The sequence below is a fragment of the Gorilla gorilla genome, chromosome 2, assembly GCF_029281585.2.
Source record: "Gorilla gorilla gorilla isolate KB3781 chromosome 2, NHGRI_mGorGor1-v2.1_pri, whole genome shotgun sequence".
Classification (NCBI taxonomy): Eukaryota; Metazoa; Chordata; class Mammalia; order Primates; family Hominidae; genus Gorilla; species Gorilla gorilla.
The window spans coordinates 190,867,629-190,888,594 of record NC_086017.1 but is presented as its reverse complement, the minus strand read 5'-3'; the positions used below and the strand labels follow the sequence as shown (position 1 = coordinate 190,888,594).

At 41.8% G+C, this 20,966-nt stretch overlaps 1 protein-coding gene across 6 annotated transcripts in view; it reads right to left on the bottom strand.

Annotated features, from left to right (window-relative positions):
• Positions 1-5,649: 5,649 nt before the first annotated feature.
• The window catches only part of USP13 (ubiquitin specific peptidase 13), a 134,404-nt gene continuing 119,087 nt past the window's right edge, over positions 5,650-20,966 (bottom strand). For all 6 annotated transcript variants that reach the window (XM_004038064.5, XM_063704406.1, XM_055381813.2 and 3 more), the window contains 2 exons: positions 13,269-13,353; positions 5,650-11,039 (listed from right to left, as the gene is read on the bottom strand). In XM_004038064.5, the coding sequence (XP_004038112.4) occupies positions 10,946-11,039; positions 13,269-13,353 (179 nt within the window). In that variant the 3' untranslated portion in view covers positions 5,650-10,945. The remainder of the gene's footprint in view (positions 11,040-13,268; positions 13,354-20,966) is intronic.

Genomic DNA, 20,966 nt, shown 5'->3' with positions numbered 1-20,966 from the left:
TTTTAAGACTAAAATAGTATTTAACCTGAAATTGAATTTTGTGATTCTTTTTAGAATAAAAATATTAAAATAAATTTCAGTTTTAGGGTCTTTTGGTTTTCTGGTCAGTCAATAAATATTTAGATACAAATTATGTGCTGACACCATTCTGGGTGTAGGACACAGTAGTAAGTGAATGAAATCAAACTTGCCCTTGAAGAACTTAGATTTCTGTGAAAGGATGCCTACAAATACTTTAACAAATAAGAATGCCATGTGCTACAAAGTACTAGAACAAGGCAAATAAGTTATTATGAGAATGAGTGGAGGGGCTCCTTTATCTGTAGGTGGTCAGGAAAGTTTTCTCTTACATGACATTTGGACTGAGATTTGCTGACAAGTTGAGTTGGCACAACGCTACTGGCAGAGCCAATAGCTTGTGCAAGATCCCAAGGCAGCAGTGAGCTTAGTGTGCATTCAGGAAGAAGGGGGGCTGGGGTGGTGAGGGCTGTGAGCTGCACGACCTTAGTAGACGGCCTGGCAGGTGGAAGATCATGGGAGGCCTTCCCAGAGCAGATTCAAGGGCAAATTTGCTCCACGCAAAGATGACGGTGTTCAGACTGAGGTTTCTGCTCTTCCAAACCATTTTCAAAATAAAGTCCTTGAGTCAGGTTGGCAGGGGAGGGAACTGCAGGCTAAGAGAAGAGAGCTATACAGCAAGAGACTGGAGCATCCCTTTCTCCCTTGTCACTGTTCCATCTGTCAATCTGAGGCAGCCCCTGACCTTCATAAAATTCCATTTTTCCCCTACAAAATCAAGCTGTACATATTTCTTTCCCACTTCGCTGCTGCGCTATGTAAGATAAAAATCCAACTATGTAGTGATAAATTGAGGCTTCTCCCCCACTCCTTGAATATCTCAAGCCTATTTCATATCCCCTACTTCCACTTTTTAAATGTAAACTATATGAATTTCCTGAAATAGCTGTGTTCTCTCCATGTGTATATAAAAGAAACTGAAGGTTGAAGAGTTCTTTATATTCTTTACAAGTTTCCTTAAAGTAATATCTTAATGACCCAACACTTTAGGGCTCGTGAAGGACTTTTTTTTTCTTTCTTACATCTATAATAAATAATGTTACCTGGTAATCATCTTAATGCATCAGAATTTGGGGGACTGACAGCTAATTTTAGCATTTTTCCCTGTGGAACTAACCTGCTGATCCTCAGTAGGCCCCATGCTTAAGGTTGCTTCCCTGAGCTATCTGGAAATGAAGCAACTGGAGTTCTTTGAAAGGGGGACACAGAAGAAGCTGATATTTACTGAAACTGTGGCAGATTCCTAGGCTCGACGTTTCTACTCTGCCATTTAACTCCAATGGATATTCTTGTCCAAGTTTCTGCCTACTGCATATAATGAACATAAAAGCAAAAACTGTATATGGTGAAAAAAAATCACTCCTAGATTAAAAGTGGACTAAAGATCACATCTAATTCTACAAACTGTAAAAACTGACCCAGGAAAAAGTAGGCTTGAGAAAAATAACCAATATGATAGCTAACCTTGCTCATGGTAAAGTCTGCTGTTGATTAAAAATTGACAAAAGGAGAAACTATTCTTGACAAAATTTAGATTTGCAAAATTTCACTAGTAAAGCTGGACCTGGTGGAAATAATGGCTGCAAAAGGGAATCGGCAATAGCAGAAGTTTTCATAAGGAAAAATCAATAAGGCTTAAAATTAACTGATGACTCAGATGGTCCTCCTAAAATTTACAGAACTGATACCAATTATACTAATTTCATTAAAATAGAAAAAATGCAAAAGCTTGGAAATAGCTGAACTGGATAACTATTTCACACTTTCTCCTCTCTCCTCAAATCCCTAAATTCCCCCATCCTCGCTCTCAGCTGATGGATTTGCTTCCTATTTTGCTGAGAAAATAAAGCAGGCAAAAGAGAACTGTCAGACTCTCAGCAGTGTGTCTCCTCACCACCAGCAGCTGCACTCCTGGTCTCTGCCTTCCTCCTATTGCCATGGTCTTTCTATGTCTTTGCCTAAATCAGCTCCCCACTTTGGCACCAGATCCCATCACCTTTTCCCTGCTCAAGGACATCAGATCAGCTCAAGGACATCTTCCGTCTCTCTCTTACATCTTCAATATTTCTATTTCTATTTGACCATCTTATTTCTCACATTTAAAAACAAAAACCTTCTCTTGACCTCACCCCATTTCCCATCAGCCACCACTCCCGTCTTTGCTTCCCATAGTAGTAAAACTCCTCAAAGAGTTGGCTGCATTCACTATCTGCAATTCCCCTCCTCCCATTCTCTCTTCAATCCACTCCTTTCACCGTGCTTCCAAAACCATTCCCACAGAGATCACCCAGGACCTTGATTGTCAGTCCTCAGCTTACATACCCTATTAACGAGTATTGGAAAGTTGATCACTCTCGCCTCAGTAAGACACCTCCTTCTCCTGGCTTCCACTCCAGGCACCATGCTCTTGGCTTTCCTCCACCTTGACGGTCATGCCTCTCAGTCTCCTTTGTTGGCTTGTCCTCTGCCTGACTTCTTAGGTGGAAATCCCCTAGGGTTCAGTCCCTGGACTTCTATTTCCTGTCTTCCTCCATTGGTGATTGTACCCAGTCCCATTGTTTCAAATAGCATCTAGATGCCAACAAGTCCCAAATTTCTATCTTTAGTCCAGAACTCTCTCCCAAAATCAGTTGGATATCCAGCTTCCTACTCAACATCAACCACGGAGTTCTAATAGGCGTTTCAAACTTAACACATCTTAAACTGGACTTCCGGTCATCTTTCTCCACCATTACCACCCCAATCCCACTAAGCCTTCCCTACCTTAGTTGATTGTAACTACACTCTTCAGTTCCTCAGGATAAAAACTTTGGGGTTAGCTTTAGCTACTCTCAATTCCCTCATACCCTACATCCTACGCATGAGGAAATCCTGAGGGTCTTACCTTTAAATGTATCGCAAATCTGACCATTCTCACTAGCTTCACTGCTCCCACCCTGTTTGAGCCATCATCCTCCCACGTTGCTGACCACAGGAGCCCCAACCTTTATCCTTGCCTTCCTACCATCTAGTCTGAACAAAGAATTTATGAAACTTCAGTCAGATTGGGTCATTGCTCGCACAAGGCCCTGTAATAGCTTCCTATTGCACTTTAGAGTCAAGCCCTTCCCAAAGCCTCCCAGGTCCAGGCAATCTGGCCCCTCTCTGACCTCCTCTCCCATTACTCTCCCCATCACTCCATTCTCTTGAGCCATACTCATCCTTTTGATGCTCCTCTGACATAGCAGACATGCCCCACTGTGGGGCCTTTGCACCAGCTAATTCCTCTGCCAAGCATATTCTTTCCCCAAATATCCCCTTGGATGAGTCCATTCACTTCCTTCAGGTCTTGGTTCAAATCTCACCTCCAGATTATTTGTTTCCTAAGTATGCTATTTATACTGCAATCTGCACCCTCACCTCTCTGGTGTGTTTTCTTTTTTCCATAGCACTTAATACCTCTTGTTATAGAATCTACTTATTTTTTATGTTTACTATCTGTCTCTCCTTGCCAAAAAATAAGACTCAACAAAGGCAGGAATAATGTCTTTATTTACAGATATCTTCTAAGAAAAAAATACATAGCACATAGTAGATGTTTACTATTTATTGAATGATGAGCCATACTATTTAAATTAACAAAATTAACTGACTTAACGAAATTATCTCCAGAAAAATACTCTTGGAAAAAAGTCATCAATGTTGGTATAATTCTGATATTTAAAAAAATCTTTTAGATTAAAACAAAGGGTCAAAACCTCCATAGAGTCAATGCTAAATGGGTGGAAATGTGACATAAAAATGCCCTGTGTTCACCAGATTGTCATATACTTTATGTAACTCACCTCAGTTATTATTATGCCTACTACACAGATGAAAAGACTGAATCTCAGGAAATTATGTGTTTACCAAAGTCGTCACACAGCTAGTCTGTGTTGGAAACAGGATTTGACTTCAAGTCTGTATGCCTCCACTCTTGCAATTATACCGCCCTACCTCCCTACCACAGTGAAAGACTTTTCCTAGTTGATTTTTAAATGACTGGTTGCATGAGGGATGAGAATGGCTCACTGTTTCCTATTAAATTTCCCACTACAACTGAAGTTTGTCACTGACAGCATTTGAAAAGCAGGACCAAAAATTCAACAGTGCATGTTCACACTGGTAAAATCCCCCATTAGGCACGAAGAGATATAGCAAATGGAGGTGAGTTAGAAGGGGGCTTGCAAACATTGTCCCAAAAGCTTCAGCATTCTCTGGTGGCAAATAATCCTTCACTATCCCAATCATTCCCTCACTGTCCCAATCATTCCCTCACTGTTTTATTCCCCTCATCAAAACATATGGCAGAACACTGAAGCTGGTCATTTGCTTGGATTTTTAAAATACATATGTTCATTCTTCTAAAAAATTTGAGCATCGAATGGATTTTTAAGCACCGATTAACATATCCTATGTGGTAGGCAAAATAATACCTCAGCAAAGATGTCCACATGCTAATACCCAAAATCTGTGAATATGTTACTACTTTACATGGCAACAGCAACTTTCCAGGTGTGATTACGTTAAGGATCTTGAGAAGAATATTCTGGATTATCTGGGTGAGACCAATGTAATCACAAGGGTCTTTTTTTTTTTTTTTTAAGTTGGAGTCTCACTCTGTTGCCCAGGCTGGAATGCAGTGGCACTCTCTCAGCTCACTGCAGCCTCAGCCTCCCAGGTTCAAGTGATTCTCCTGCCTCAGCCTCCCATGTAGCTGGGATTACAGGCATGCACCACCATGCCCAGCTAATTTTTATATTTTTAGTAGAGGCAGGGCTTTGCCATGTTGGCCAGGCTAGTCTTGAGCTCCTGGCCTCAAGTGAACCACCCGGCTTGGCCTCTCAAAAAGTGCTCAGATTACAGGTGTGAGCCACCATGCCTGGCCCACAAGGGTCTTTATAAGAGGGAAGTAAGTCAGCCAGGGCAGATGTGACAATGGAAGCAGGGGCTGCAGTGATGCCAATGCTGTAAGGAGCCCAGGAGCCCAGGAAGGTGAGCAGACTCTAGAAGCTAGAAAAAGCAGGAATTGATTCTCCCCTATAGCTTCCCTACCAACACCTTGATTTTAGCCCTGTAAGACCATTTGCATAGTAATACATGTATTATTTTAAGCCACTGAGTTCATGATAATTTGTCACAGCAGCAAGAGAGAACTCATACGCCTTAGAGACACAGTGTCATAGAAATGCCTAAGTCTCTGGACATAGCGTGTGCCCACTCTGCTTTTATATGTGTTAAGGGGGCTGTCAGCAAACCAAGATCCAGGGAAAAAGAGAAAGATCTGTGACATGACATCCAGCAGATAAAGTCCAAGGCAGGAGACTCCGCCCTGCCCCAAATCCTCCCTCCTCCACAGAGGTAACAATGTGCCACCACTGATGGTCCACTGTGATGGCTGCCTGGTAACGCCAAGAACCCCTAAAAAGAAATAAGATTAGTCATTGTCTCAAGTTACCTGTTCCACTGACAGATGAAAACAATCAATGGCAGAATCCGTTTACTTGGCATTTTTCAAAATTAAAGAAAAAAAGAGCCATAAAGGGCCTCAGATTGTGAGAATAGCTTTTAATTTAAAACAACTGAAGCAATAAATCATCCATCTCTCTTTCCATCTCAGGCAAATAATCTCCCAAAACATTTGATACAGTTTAACAACAACTGTGACTAGTGCAAAATAAAATAAATACAAACTCTTTCAGGAGCCAACATCAAAACCTGCTGGACAGGTGGGCACAGGAACAGACTCAGCCTCTGCCAAGGCTGAGACAAGCGGCACATCAAGAGTGGCAGGATTTGCGCAGTGTTTCAACACACCCAGCTTTGAACAGACTCAACAATACCTGGGGAGGGGAAACCACAAGAGGATTTTGCCTACAATGAAACAAATATGCCCAACACCCTCAAGTGGCTAATATCCCTGGCACCTAGAAGACGCTAGAAGAGCAAAGGTAGCAGCTCCCAGGCAAAGCTGAAGACAGGCAGTTTGGGGCTCATTTGCTTTTGTCTTTTAATTGGGATCATACATATATATATATATATTGGTTTTTCGGCAGAAAAAAAAATCTGCTTTCTGGGAGATGTTCTGTGCCTCACAGTGCTCCTGACTCCAGCAAAAATATTTGTGTTGTTTCTGTCTATTTAGATACTTTGCAGAATTGCCTTTCCTATTTACGGATTTCACTGCCTACCCCACACCACGTAAGCCTAGAGGGGGGCTGTCCAATAGAAGTATAACGTTATCCACATGTCTAATTTTAAGTTCCTTAGGGGCCACATTTTTTAAAAAATAAAAATGGGTGAAAAGAATTTTAATTTCAATTATATAAATATATTAAATTGTTAATATTTGACTTAATACATCCAAAATAGTGTCATTTCAGCATGTTATCAATATGAAATATTGGTGAAATATTTTAAATTCCTTTTTGGTACCAAGCCTTCAAAATCTGATGTGTATTGTATGTGTACAACACAGTCTCGATTTGAACAAGCCAAATTTTGAGTAGTCATCGCCACATATGGCTGTTGACTGCCACATTGAATAGCACAGGTCTACAGAGTCTTATGCAAACTCTTTTAGAGTGATTTATGGAGTGGAAAATCTCTGTAACACTGTGCAGGTGATCTCAGACACCAACTCAAGAGTACAGAACCTTGTTCTATAGCGTAGAACAAGGTTTTATCTAAAGGACATTTCTTTTATCTAAAGGACATTATCACACTTTATCTAATCCCATCCCCTGGTCCTGCCCCTGCCCCCTGCCATCTCCCCACAGAAGGCCTGTACTGATGTGATTTAGCAGCAGTGATGCCTACAAGATGACAAGGACGGCCTTTCTGTGGTAGACAATTTTGTCAGCACTTATTTGGGGATCACAGCTCTAGCTAAATTAGAATTTTGTTTCCCATCCTCTTCCAGAATTTCAAAATATTCTATAAAGGTGACAGATTTAGTTGAAAGCAGTTCTGAGGCTTTTCTAGGAGGACACTTTAAATGGATTTTTTGTTTTGTTTTTGAGGGGGATGGAGCCAAAGTACCTCATGGACTGGAAAGTTGTTTGTTTCAAGAGTAGAAAAAAAGTGGGGCCGGACGTGGTAGCTCATGCATGTAATCCCAGCACTTTGGGAGGCTGAGGCAGGTTGAGGTCAAGAGTTCAAGACCGGCCTGGCCAACATGGCAAAACCCTGTCTCTACTAAAAATACAAAAATTAGCCGGGCGTAGTGGCGTGCGCCAGTAATCCCAGCTACTTGGGAAGCTGAGGCAGGAGAATCACTTGAACCCAGGGGGAGGAGGCTGCAGTGAGCTGAGATTGCACCACTGTACTCCAGCCTTGGCAACACAGCGAGACTCCGTCTCAAGAAAAAAAAAAAGTGGGATGATTACCCAAAAAAGTATAGATAAGTGGAGCAGGAATACAAACAGGGGTGGTGGGGCCACTAAGAATGACACAGGTCCTCAACTGGGGAGTATAAGCTGTAACAATGCAAAAATATAACATCCAAACCTCTAAGTGATCCCTCACATTTTACATGTCAGACCCTAGTGGTAACCACAGGAAAATAAAAATAAAATGTTAGGGCAAGAGAGGACTTTGGAGCTAATCTAGTCTAACCCACTTGTTTCAAATGAAAAGGCCCAGAGAGGTACAGTGATTCAGTCCCACCTCACTTAGAGTGGAGTCAGGATACAGACCCAGGTGCTCTCACTATGAATTGCAGGTAAGGCTCTGTTCAGGTAAAGGGAATAAATGACTCAGGGAGCAAGAGGCTCGAGCTATCCCCGTTGGACTTCCTATAGCCCAAAGTAAGCACTGGGAAATGTCAGGCACATTCTCTTGCAGGTAGGAGACAGCAGCCTGGTCAATTCCAAAATATTGAAGCAACGTTGATGTAAAGTGTCACTAACACATGATTCTTCCAATAGTCTTTTCTGCATACTTTTTTTTTCTTTAAAAGAAAATCCCAATCTGAACCAAACTGGATTTCTGATTAGTTATATGGGCATTTAGATTAGTTGGCAAAATAAAAACTTTGATACATTACCTTTTCCAAAGACACATTCATTGGAATTCTACATAAATGGATATCAAAAGATATTTACAGGAAGAAAGTGCTGTCTTTCACACAGACACCCATATACAGGGAGAATTTCACAATTAGACCACCATGCCTCACATAGAGGACTGCTAACAGACTGATAATGAGTTGACAAAATCCACACGTTATTCCACTTTTCAGTCACAAATAATCGTGTCCACACAAGTGTAAAATTAAGCAGTACATTCCAGACTTTTATAGGGGAACCTGCATTGTATATATTGAGATACACATATAAATATGCTTTTAAGCAAGTAAGAAACCCATTATTTACTCCAGTTTTTCCCAACTCTCAATCTGAAGTAAAGAATAGCACATATACAAAACTTTGCCTTGTAGAAATAGCCCTTTGTGTTGTGAGGCAGAAGAAAAGGCAGCCATAGCACAATTTTTTTACAACATGTCTAGGCATCAAAAGGGCTAGTTAATGAAATCAAACAATTTATAGCCTGTAGTCTTAAATATTGATTTTACATCACTGATTTTTCAAAGTTTTATTACAAAATTTTTATTTTATTCAAAATACACATGCTATCTTTGTCCACATTTCAATCCAAACCACCCAGTCACCCCCAATTCCAAAAAACAGGCCTTTGTTTTATAACATCGCTGAAAACAAGCCATTTTTGACGTGGGTTTGGAGTCATTATTCTATGACACTCACTCTGCCCTAAGGGGACTGGATTTTGTAAGGCTGCTTACTGTGGGGATGTCCATGGGAGTCAGTGACTCTCATAACAGAGTGGGACTGCTTTAGGAAATCCAAGTTAACATTAGGAGGTGACACCAGTGGGCACACTTTGGTAGAAAAGTACTGCACCGTGAGCTCCCTCCTTCTGCCAATCTCATTTGTTCCCAAATTGAGGAAAACAGAGGAGAAAAGGCAGGGAGCACCATCTACTATAACCCACCATGGCATACCACATTCTACTCATTGAAGGTTCACTGTAACCAATCTCACTGTATCCTCAAAGCATGATTGAAAGAGAGGGCAGGTGTCATCATACCATTGTTCAGATGAGGACAGTGAGGCACAGGAAGGATGAAGGACTTGCCCAAGGTCCACAGTCAGCTAGGAGCAGCACCCAGGTCTCCAGGCCATGGGCCTTAGACACCATGTCTCTCGGTCACATGGCACCAAAGGATCACCTATGAGACAGGGCCCCCCATCACACCCAGAATCCTGATTGTTCACAACTCACTACATCCTAATCCAATGTCTGTGCTTTGTTTCACCTGGTTGGTTCTGTTTATTTTCCTACAGTTTCTAAAAAGATCCTTTCAACCAAACAGATACATGTTAAACAGACAGCAATAAATTCTTTTTCATTTGACCAAATAATCTGAAATAGCAACTCCAGAGACTCTAGAATTTGGTACGGACCAGTAGGAAAATTATAGAAATTATAGAATGCTATCATTCCACTTTTCATCACGTTGGAAACTCTAATCTAATCCCAGGTTGCAACTAAAATGCTGAAATAACCAAAATGGAAAGGATAGTCTTTCATAATGTCGTATAAAAGTTTCTTTGCATCTAAAATCCTTAGAGTGTCCAAGATCACACTGTTGGTCACATCAGACAAGCAATGAAGGCAAGTCAGAAGGTGATACACCAAAAAAAGGCAGAGATGAGACTCTGGCCCCAGAAAAACAAGGAAATGGACGCAGATAAAGAGCTCAGAGATGGGAAAATCACAGACAAATTTGGGGCACTTGACATGACTCCAAAGAGTTATCATGTGAGATGGTAAAAAGAGATTAGCTATTTTAACTAAAAATAAACACCATATCTTTTGGGGAAAGGGCTGCTGAGAAACAGAGAATTTACCTACCTTTGACAAAGTACAATATTATGCTGCTGTGGGCATCTAGCATTACACCAGCAAATGTCCCAAACCCAAGTGAATTCTTGACGGCACTTAAAGGCATAACTCAGCCCTTTTTACTCCTTAAAAATCTAAGTGGGGAACTAATCTTCTCGAAGGTTCCTGAGTCATAGTTTTGTTAAAATATTTACTTGCTTTTTTCAGATATGCTTAATATCAACTGTTCAGACTTTAAAAACCAACTTGTCACAGATTTTCTAGTGGACTCACTTTTCTAGTAAAAGTCTCACACTCTCAGTCAGTCTCACACACATTCACACAATCGTATTATGAATTTTAATGTGACAAATTAAAAATATCTTTCATTGCAGAGGCTCTATTATGGACAGAGCATAATATCTACATGGATACATCAGAAATTATTGTATGTCATGAAAAAAATTATGTCACAAATAAAGCCCCACCCAACTGCTGATTTTCTATATGAAACACAAGTGGGCTTTTCATTTGTTGCGGGTAAGGCCACACCACTGGCCACATTATTTGGTTTCTCCAGAGGCCACTACCACTGACCCCCAAAGCAAAATAGAGGGCTGGGGGCACATCCCCATTTTTTATGTGCTGATGGCAGATCCTCCACCAGCAATATGAATACTTTTTTTGTTTTTAAATATCATCATCTTTTTGAACATTTATAAAAACTATCTACAATATAATAGTGTATCATCACTAATAGAAATTTCTTCTCAGTTCTATTTCAGAAGGTGTCAACTGATCGTGCTCTTTAAATAAACGATAAATACCCCATATATTCCTTCACGTCTAGTTGTTTCAACTTCTTCTTCTTCTTTTTTTTTTTTTTTTTTTGGCAAATTAAAAAGGCGTATGGCTTCTTTTCGCCAATTTTTATATTTGAGGTTTAGCTTGGTATCCTGCGGTAAAAGTACATGTAGCCCAGGTCTTTAGGGGGCCTTTCTGAGGCACAAACTTTGTGGTCATTGTAAATCACCCATCTGAAAACAAGACAGAAGCATTTGATGGATTTAAGTCAGTTCCAGGAAACTTTACAGAAAGAAGTCACTAAATCATACGGCGCACAACACTTAACCATGATGTTTTAAGGTACTATACTCAAGTTCGTTGTATAAAAAGGGACAGAATGCTGGTAGGGAATCACAACTGCTTTTTTTTTTTTTTTTTTAAGAGACAAGGCCTAATTCTATTCCCCAGGCTGGAGTAAGGTAGCACAATCTGAAGCTTCGAACTCCTGGGCTCAAGGGATCCTCTCGCTTCAGCCTCTGGAGTAGCTGGGAACACAGGCACACGCCATCATACCCAGCTACAACTGCTTTTCGATTCTTAAGCTCAATCAAAAAGTAGTTACTAAAATGTATCAGGAACCTCCAAACATTTTAACCTTTGATCCCATAACTCCCTTTATAGAAATCCATAGATAGCCTGAGAAATTGAGTCAAAGAATTATGTACAACAATGCTTATTTCAGTCTTAGGTATAAAACTAGCTTAAAACCAGAATTTTAAAAAAAATCCATGCAGTGAACTATTATAGAACTATTAAAATTTCTTCAAAGAATATTTGGCAAAGTGAGAAAATAACCATGATATAATATGAAATGGGAAAGTACTGGTTAAAAAATTGTATGCACTCTGCACATACTTTAAGCTTTTAGTTAAGTTGTAAATACGTGTGTTTATTTATATGTAGTATGTGTGCATATAGACATATATATACTTTCTTCCAGTGAGACAATAAAACAAAGAAAAGTATATCAAAATATAGACAATGGTTATTGTTAGGCTTCCAGGGTACATATTCTTTGTATATTTTTATATTTATAAATTATTTACTATGAATTTTATTGCTTTTAAAATTATAATTAAGCTATTTTTCTTTTAAAAAGCATTTTTATTTTATTTTCTTTGACTTCATTCCATAAAGTGTTTTTTAAAGAGCTATCGTGTTTGTAATAAAAACAATTCACTACAAAGATTAAGTCCCAGCCGGGTGCGGTGACTCACACCTGTAATCTCAGCACTTTGGGAGGCCAAGGCGGGTGGATCACTTGAGGTCAGGAGTTTGGGACCAGCCTGACCAACATAGTGAAACCCCATCTCTACTAAAAATACAAACCTAGCCAGTCATGATAGCACATGCCTGTAATCCCAGCTACCTGGGAGACTGAGGCAGGAGAATCGCTTGAATTTGGGAGGCGGAGGTTGTAATGAGCTGAGATTGTGCCATTGCACTCCAGCCTGGGCAATAAGAGTGAAACTCCATCTCAAAAAAAAGAGATAAATTCCTGTGCTCAACTATTTTACCAAGTTAAGAAGACAAAACTAAAAAGACACACCACAAAAGAACACAGTGGAGTCCAGGTGGGAAATGGCCACTCCTGCAGTGGGAGCCATGGAGCAAGAGGCCACCCTCAGGCATTTCTCCAGCATCCACATGGCCTGAGCACTGCCCTCAAGCAGAAGTGCCAACCCACAGGCTACTCAGTTTGGAGTTGCAGGAAGGGCACCAGTGGGTCCTGTATGGATCCAGCCCAGGGAGAAGGTTCTGAAGAAAGCCGCAGCCTTTCATTCCACAACTGTCTCATTTCCGGTTCACTACACACTTAACAATTCTACTTAAGAAGGCTGAGAAGCCAACTGCAAGGCTGTAGTAAGGCAAAGCACTGAAGGTTTAGAGCTGCCAGATAAAACACAGGTAAAACCCAGTTACATCTGATTATCAGGTAAGCAATAAGAAATTTCAGTAGAAGCATGCCCCATATAATATTTGGGACATAGAATATTTGAAATTTATTTATACTAAAAAATTATTCATTATTTATCTGAAATTCAAATTTAATAGGGCATCCTGGTTTTTCCTGTCTTATTTCCTTTTGTTGGCTAAATATGGCAATCCTAGGGAGGTTCCAATTACAGCATACATTCTGCTGCAGGATGCATCTTTATTTTGGGAGGTCACCTTGGTATGATAGTTGAAAGTGGCTTTGAATATCAGCTCTCACACAGCTACTTACTAGCTAAGGTCAAGCTATTCGGCCTCCCTGAGTCTCAGTGTCTTGATGTGCAAAAGGGCGTTAACAGTATACCCTTTACAAGACCAACGTGAGAACCAAATAAGATAACATACAATGTACCTAGGAGAGTGCCTGGCATATAGTAGGTACTCAATAAATCACAGCTATCATTTACCTTCTAAAAATGACTCACCTTCCTTCCTTTTTGATATGGCAAATGTAATGACCACTCATTGTGGATGTTCCCATGTGACTGATGAATGCAAATAGCTCATATGCTGTGAAAGAGGAAACAACTCAGTTACAAGGCAGCATTTCCAGAATGAAGAGCACTTCTGGTTAGAATTTAAAACCAACCATAGTATAATCCAGCAACTGTTTAGATTTGAAAGACAAGGTCTATTTACCTTGCTATGTTTACAACACACACATACTCAGAGTGACACTAAACTCAACCTGCAAATTTGTGATCACAAAAATAGGACATAAATTATCAAAGCACAGCTGATGTTAAATTCAAATGTGGAAAGGGATTTAAAAAATCCCACAGCCTGGTCTGGTGGCAAGCTTACGGATCTAAAAGGGTAGTTCTGGCTCTATCACTTCCAAATAGCACGAGGGTGGACAAGTTGTTTCCTCTTTCTGAGCCTGTTTCTTTGAGGGGATTAAAAAAAAAAAAAATCCACCCACTTTGCAGGGTTGTATAAAACTTAAATGAGCAATTCAGACTGAAATACCAAACAAATGTCAAAATTATAAGGAAGAGAGCAGATAGCTGTTATCATTTATAGAAAAGGATAATGCTTTGTGCAAGATTTTTCACTTGCTCATGATTATAACGTATGTGGGACCAAACTTCAGGCTTCATGTTTTCTGAACAAAGAGATATACGGCCTCTGAGAGGATGAGACCAATGTTTATTCTCTAACAGGTACCTCTTGCATCATACCCAGTACTCTATGATATCCATGTTGAATCCATTTTAGTTCATGTTGCCAAAGTGGCTTCCATGGACAAGTACCAGTCCACTCAGCAAACCGTTACAGACTACAATGAGGTAGTATGGAAACTGAGAGAACACATTTACAAGACTTTAGAGTAAATGAGAGTAAAATGTATGGCTATTGAATTTAATAAGGAAAAAAATGGGCTTGCATATTGATTTTGCTAGTGCTCCACTTTTACTACATTTTCCAAAAAAAGTATTGGTTCTGGACAGAGTTTTTCTCTTACCCCTCTGTCTCTCATTCTTTCTCTCCTGCTTTTCACTCAGGCTCATTCAACTTACTCAGCTGTCAATCCCTAGTCCTCATCTTACTCACTCTTCAGCAGCATCACATTCTGTTGATGACCTCCGTTCTCAAATACTTGCCTCCAGGACATGACTCTCTTGGTTGTACAGCTGCCTTACTGCCTTACTGCCTTACTGCTTCCCTTCATCTCCCCGACCTTTGAATTTTGGTGATCTGGGGTTCAAACCTTCTTCTTCCCCGCTCTATCCAGACTCTCTCTCTCTCTCTCTCTCTCTCTCTCTCTCTCTCTCTCTCTCTCTCTCTCTCTGGCTGATATCATGTTAGTCTATGGCAGTAAATGATATTGTTTTCTTAATTTCATTTCTGGAATGTTCATTGTTAGTGTATAGAAATATAATTTAATTTTGTATATTGATCTCGTTTCCTGCAACCTTGCTGAACTCATTTGTTAGTTCTAATCATTTTTTAGTCGATTCCTCTGGACTTTCTATATATGAGATTATGTCATCTGCAAATAGAGACAGTTTTACTTCTTCCTTGATAATCCAAATAACTTTTACTTCTTTTTCTTGCCTAACTGCAATGGCTAGAACCTCCTGTACAATGTTAAACAGAAGTGTCAAAAGCAGGCATCCTTATCTTCTTCCTGATCTTAGGAGGAAAGCATTCAGTCTTTCACATTAAGTGTAAGGTGAACTGTGGGGTTTTTGTAGATACATTTTATCACGTTGAGGAAGATCTCTTCCATTCCTAGTTTGCTCATCATTCTCCCCTCAGCCTTATCTATCGCAGTCAATGGCAATTCCATTCTTCCAATAACTCAGGACAAAATCTTGCCTTCTCTCTCACACCCTTTATCAATAAGCAAGACAAAGTCCAATCCATCAGCAAATCCTGTATCTAGAATCCAAATGCTTCATACAATCTCCACTTGTAACCCCTCATCCAAGTCACCATAATATCTTGTCTGAATTACTACAATGGCCTCTTAATTGGACTCCCTGCTTCCTCCCTTCCCCCCACCAACTATTCTCACCATAGCTGCCAGAGTGGTTTTTTTTCTTTTTCTTCTTTTTTTTTTTTTTTTTTTTTTACAAACCCTTGTGTCAAAGGCTGACTTTCAATAGATTGCAGCAAGGGAGCTGCTCTGCTACATACAAAACCCCGACCCAGAAGCAGGTCATCTACCAATGGTTTAGTGCCAGGTTGCCCATGAACGTGCGAGGGTGCAGCTGTCTTTCTGGCTGCACTCTATTGTTCTCTTTTTTTGTTGTTGTTGTTTGACATGGAGTCTCACTCTGTCACCCAGTCTGGAGTGCAGTGGCGCGATCTCGGCTCACTGCAACCTCCACCTCCTGGCTTCAAGTGATTCTCCTACCTCAGCCTCCCAAGTGGTGTTACAGGTGCGTGCCACCATGCCTGGCTAATGTTTTTGTATTTTTAGTAGAGACAGGGTTTCACCATGTTAGCCAGGATGGTCTCGATCTCCTGACCTCATGATCTGCCCATCTCGGCCTCCCAAAGTGCTGGAATTACAGGCATGAGCCACCGCGCCAGGCCCATTAGTCTTTTTTTTTTTAATGGAAGTCAAATTGTGGTCATTACTCGGCCCCCAAAACCCTCCAGTGGCTCTCTGTATCACTGAGTAAAATCTCACTCTTGCAGTGGCCTATGAAATCCTCTTACCTCCTCTCCTCATCCCCCTTACTCTGGTCCAGCTACCTTGGCCTCCTGGCTGCTCCTCAAACATGCTTGGCAAGCCCTGACCTTCAAGCTGTTATACCTTCAAGCCTTTATACCTGCTGCTCTTTCTTTCTGAAACTCTCTTTTTTCAGATGTCATGTGACTCACTCATCACTTCATTGAGATCTCAGGTCCAAATGTCACCTCATCAGAGAGGCCTTCCTGAACCTTCCTTATAAATAGTAACCCTCCTTCCACCCCCGCCCTCACTCCTGTTGCTCTCGTTTCCCTTATCCTGCTTTCCTGTCCATACAGCAGAAAGTAACACCTGCCATGTCGCATTCTTTTTTTTTTTCTTTGAGTCGGAGTTTTGCCCTTGTTACCCAGGCTGGAATGCAATGGCGTGATCTCGGTTCACTGCAACCTCCGCCTCCCGGATTCAAGCAATTCTCCTGCCTCAACCTCCCAAGTAGCTGGGACTACAGGCACGCGCCACTATGCCCGGCTAATTTTTTTGCATTTTTAGTAGAGATGGGGTTTCGCCATGCTGGCCAGGCTGGTCTCGAATGCCTGACCTCAGGTAATCCACCCACTTCGGCCTCCCAAAGTGCTGGGATTACAGGTGTGAGCCACTATGCCCAGCCGCCATGTCACATTCTTACTTGTGCATGTATTTATTGTCTATCAGCTTTTACCCCAGGCTAGAATAGGCTCCATAAGGACAGGGAGTTTGTTTTGTTTACTGAGTATTCAGGCACAGAGAACAGTGCTTTGCACACTGTAAGTACTCAATAAGTATCTGTTAAATGTATAAATAAATGAATGAATGAAGGAATGACTCCTTTCGCTTCATTTCCTCACTTGTTTTGTATCTTCTTATAGTGTATATATTTTTGTAAACCTCCTACCAAAGCATAAATTGGGGTATAAACTGGTGAAATAATTATTTAATCAGAAATGAATCCGAGAAGATTGCCTTTCCCATAATTAACTAAATTTCTGTTGCTAGCTATCACATCAACTGAAAAAAAAAGAAAAGAAAAAAATCCCAGGTTTGAAATCAGAAGCCAGGCAAAAACAGTTGTAAATGATAATCATTTTGCCTGGTATTTATTTTTGAAACAGTGATCCAGGCACCTTACCCTTGTCTGCCCTCCAGTTCTATCTCCCACACTAAGAACCCACCTTTACCTCCCTATGTAAGCAAGAAAGGGAGTGAGCTGAGATCCTTGTGTTTCTTGGCCCCTGTTGGCTTTTTAAGCCCTTTTGGAATAATTCTGTATCAAATTCCTAATCTTAAATTTAAGAGACAGTACTGCTCTCCCAAAAATGTGGCTGCTCTCTAAGAATTTTTATGAAATGAAGAGAGGATACACGCCAGGCATGGTGGCAAACGCCTGTAATCTCAGCACTTTGGGAGGCAAGGTGGATGAATTGCTTGTGCTCAGGAGTTTGAGACCAGCCTGGGCAACATGGCAAAACCCTGTCTCTACAAATACAAAAAAATTAGCCAGGCATGGTGGCGTGCACCTGTAGTCGCAGCTACTCTGGAGACGGAGGTGGGAGAATTGCTGGAGCCCAGGGGGTCGAGGCTGCAGTGAGCCGAGATCGCACCACTTCCACCATAAGACAGGGTCACATCAGTGAAACACAGCACAGATACCAACACAGCCAATGGGTTGACAAAACAGACACAGAGAAAGGACAAATCCGTACATCCCACTATATCCAAACATGTCACTAAAGCCCCCCCAAAAGCATTTTCCTCTCTTTGTTTAAAAACAACTCATGTACATACTCAGAACCACAAAAATAAAATTTAAAAGGTTAGCATAAATCTTAGTCCTATTATTTAAATTAACCATGTTTATCAATATAAGCAACTGCTCCATGCATTATTCACGACCTCCTGCTAGGAAACAACAACAAAAGAGAATCTCTCTCAACCCATTTTCAAAAACTAAACAGGTAATAAATCTCAATTTATATTTGTCTCCAAAGAGAAAGTCAAGGTGAATTCACCAGAGAGAGAAGCTACTGTTGATTCTTCTCTAAGTTCCCAGAGATGTCCTCCCAAAAAAAAAAAAAAAAAAAAAAAAAAACAAAAAACCCAGCACTCTAAAACACGCTCCAAAAAACACACACTAAAAAATATTTAAGTTTTTCTGATGAAAGTCAAAATTTTGAAATGTTTATCTCATCTCAAGCTGCCTTTTCTATTTACTTAAAAAGGAATTTCTAACATTTGAAAAATGTTAGAAAAACTTTCAACAGAAAAACCTTCAAAGTACCTGGAAGAATTAGACAAAACTGACAAAACCACTATGTCTCACATCTAGTGGACAGTGTCCCTCCTAATGGGCAGAATTAAACTGTGTCTGAAACTAACACTTCTCCTCCCCACAAAACTTGTCCTTTTTGAACTCCAGGAAAATCTTCCCAACCTTGCTAATAAGAAGATTTTTTAACATCAAATGTTGACACTACCATCCCTACCCAACCTAACAGCAATTGTACTCTTTGATTTTGTTATTTGAGAAAGGACTGTTTAAAAAGAGTTTATGAAACTTGGAAGGTAAAAGAGGTGGGCAGCATACCCTTTCAATGTCATATAGAGGTAAGGCCACCCAAAGATTATCTAGGGGAGGGATTGGCAAGTGACTCATTAGACAAATCTGGCCCACAACCTGTTCCTGTACTGCCAAGGAGAAGAAAGCGGAGAAGAATATGAGACAGACATGTATATGGCCCACAAAACCTGATGTATTATCTGGTTCATTAGAGAAAAAAGTTGCTGGCTCCTGATCTAGGGGGATGAACTTAGTTCATCTCACTATTTACTACTTGATATAGTTTGGATGTTTGTCCCCTCCAAATCTCATGTTGAAATGTGACCCCCAATGTTGGAGGTGGGACCTGGTGGTGAGAGGTGACAACGTGCTGGCAGCCCTTGCTCGCTCTCAGCACCTCCTCAACCGTGGTGTCTGCTCTGGCCACGCTTGAGGAGCCCTTCAGCCCACCGCTGCACTGTGGGAGCCCTTCTCTGGGCTGGCTCAGACTGGAGCCAGCTCCCTCTGCTTGCAAGGTGTGGAGGGAGAGGCGCAGGCAGGAACCGGGGCTGCGCACAATGCTCGCGAGCCAGTGCTGAGTTCCGGGTGAGCGTGGGCTCAGCAGTCAGGGGCTTTGCACCCAGGCCAGCATCTGTGGAGGGGGCGCCAGGTCCGCCAGCAGTGCCAGCCCGCCGGCACTGCACTCGAATTCTCGCCAGGCCTCAGCTGCCTCCCCACAGGGCAGGCCTTGGGACCTGCAGCCTGCCATGCCTGAGCCCCCACCGTGGTGGGCTCCTGCGTGGCCCGAGCCTCCCCGAGGGGCACCGCCCCCTGCTCCGCAGTGCCCAGTCCCATCGACCGCCCAAGGGCTGAGGAGTGCAGGCGCGTGGCGCGGAACTGGCGGGCAGCTCCACCCACGGCCCTGGCACAGGATCCACTAGGCAAAGCCAGCTGGGCACCTGAGTCAGGTGGGGACTTGGAGAACTTTTAAGTCTAGCTGGAGGATTGTATATGCACCAATCAGCACTCTGTGTCTAGCCTGGGGTTCATGGATGCACCGATCAGTACTCTGTGTCTAGCTAATCTGGTGGGGACTTCGAGAACCTTTATGTCTAGCTAAAGGATTGTAAATGCACCAATCAGCACTCTGTGTCTAGCTAAAGGTTTGTAAATGCACCAATCAGCACTCTGTGTCTAGCTAAAGGTTTGTAAATGCACCAATCAGCACTCTGCATCTAGCTCAAGGTTTGTAAACGCACCAATCAGCACTGTATCTAGCTAATCTAGTGGGGACTTGAAGAACTTTTGTGACTAGCTAAAGGATTGTAAACGCACCAATCAGCACTCTGTTCTAGCTCAAGGTTTGTAAAGGCACCAATCAGCACTCTGTGTCTAGCTCAAGGTTTGTAAACGCACCAATCAGTGCTCTGTGTCTAGTGAATCTAGTGGGAACTTGGAGAACTTTTATGTCTAGCTAGAGGATTGTAAATACACCAATCAGCACTCTGTGTCTAGCTCAGGGATTGTAAATGCACCAATCAGCACCCTGTCAAAATGGACCAATCAGCTCTCTGTAAAATGGACCAATCAGCTCTCTGTAAAATGGACCAATCAGCTCTCTGTAAAATGGGCCAATCAGCAGGATGTGGGTGGGATCAGATAAGGGAATAAAAGCAGGCTGCCCGAGCCAGCAGCAGCAACCTGCTTGGGTCCCCTTCCAAACTGTGGAAGGTTTGTTCTTTTGCTCTTTGCAATAAATCTTGCTGCTGCTCACCCTTTGGGTCCGCACTACCTTTATGAGCTGTAATATTCACCGCAAAGGTCTGCAGCTTCACTCCTGAGGCCAGCAAGACCACAAACCCACACGCAGGAATGAGCAACTCCGGACAGAAGGAATGAACAACTCCAGACGTGCCGCCTTAAGAGCTGTAACACTCGCCGTGAAGGTCTGCAGCTTCACTCCTAAAGCCAGCGAGACCATGAACCCACCAGAAGAAAGAAACTCTGAACATGTCCGAACATCAGAAGGAACAAACTGCGGACACACCATCTTTAAGAACTGTAACACTCACAGCAAGGGTCCGCGGCTTCATTCTTGAAGTCAGTGAGAGCAAGAACCCACGAATTCCGGACATAGTGGGAGGTATTTGGGACATGGAGGTGGATCCCTCATGAATACCTTGGTGCCCTCTCCTGGTAATGAGTGAGTTCTCTATTAGTTCAAGGGAGAAGAGGTTGTTTAAAAAAAACATGACACCTTTTCTCTCTCACTTGTTCTCTCTCTTGCCATGTGACACGCCTGCTCCTCTGCCTTCCATTGACTGAAAGCTTCCTAAGGCCTCTTCAAAAGCAGATCCAGCACTGTGCTTCTTGTATACTCTGAAGAGCTATGAGCCAAACAAACCT